The sequence below is a fragment of the Dinoponera quadriceps genome, unplaced genomic scaffold (genome assembly GCF_001313825.1).
Source record: "Dinoponera quadriceps isolate SergipeBrazil2010 unplaced genomic scaffold, ASM131382v1 scaffold10986, whole genome shotgun sequence".
Taxonomy (NCBI): Eukaryota; Metazoa; Arthropoda; class Insecta; order Hymenoptera; family Formicidae; genus Dinoponera; species Dinoponera quadriceps.
The window spans coordinates 1-989 of NW_014564732.1; the positions used below are offsets into that span (position 1 = coordinate 1).

At 27.1% G+C, this 989-nt stretch overlaps 1 protein-coding gene across 3 annotated transcripts; it reads left to right on the forward strand.

Moving 5' to 3' along the window:
* Positions 1 to 7: 7 nt before the first annotated feature.
* Positions 8 to 933, forward strand: LOC106751311 (membralin-like). 3 transcript variants are annotated; one of them, XR_001375041.1, is made up of 2 exons: positions 8 to 297; positions 635 to 933. XR_001375041.1 is itself a non-coding variant. In XM_014632197.1 (2 exons), the coding sequence occupies exons 1-2, from the start codon at positions 500 to 502 to the stop codon at positions 871 to 873; spliced, it is 273 nt and encodes a 90-aa protein (XP_014487683.1). In that variant the 5' UTR covers positions 417 to 499; the 3' UTR covers positions 874 to 895. The 3 variants fall into 3 exon arrangements, 1 of the variants encoding a protein (XP_014487683.1); XR_001375042.1 differs by having other exon boundaries at positions 8 to 152; XM_014632197.1 differs by lacking the exon at positions 8 to 297 and adding an exon at positions 417 to 533 and having other exon boundaries at positions 635 to 895.
* The last annotated feature ends 56 nt before the right edge of the window (positions 934 to 989 follow it).

Sequence of the window (989 nt, forward strand, 5' to 3'; positions counted from 1 at the left end):
TATATACATTTAGTCTCACACTTACTACTGTAGTTATATTCTTCATTTAGACTTTTAGGTATTTAAATTAGTAACAAAATGATATATTTTAGCCATCTGATGAAGAGTTATCTATTGCACATACGGAGGGTAATTCCACGGAAACACCTGATGTGAATCGCTCAAGTGAAGATAATGTTATACAGTCGTTAAAAAATCGTGCATTAGATGCTGATAAAACGGCTAGAGCAGATAAATTACTCCAACAAAATAAATTATATATACTTTAAAATGGTTTAAATGTAGCCAAGGAAAACAGTATATATATATCCCCTGATTTGATGATAAATATTTGTTTTTTAATTATTAAATAAAATTATATAATATTTTGCGGAATAATATATTTTTTCTCAAATATCTCGTGGAAATATTGATAATATTTTAGTAGTTCGTAATTAAGAAATAGTTTACAAAAAAATATATAGTTATTCTTTGAAATATTTAAATTAATCTATGAGAAATGTACAAAAAATACTTCATCGTGGATTTTATCTGTAAGAATTAGAGTATGATTAATTGTATTTACTTAAAACACAAAAAATATTTTGTCATATTTTTATTTTTCATGATTCATTTTTTAATTTTATATTTTCAGATGATGGATACATCGTGGAATATTCATTAGAATACAATTTCTTGCGATTATCGCCTGCAGCTCGGCAAAGATTGAACATCCCAGTTAAGATCGTTACTTTGGATTCATTAAACGACAAACGTTTAGGCGATGCTTTTTTAAGATTGATCCTAAATGAATTTCTGGGCTATGACGATTTGTTAATGGCAAGCATCAAAACGTTAATGGAATACGAAGATAACAAAGGTTTCCTACGGTGACTTTTTTTTAAATATGAAGTAACGTTTATCAATAGAAACGTTTTAAGACATATTAATCTTGTAACTATTATAGTAGTTATACGGTTATAATCGCCTAGTCCAAAACAGTAACTACG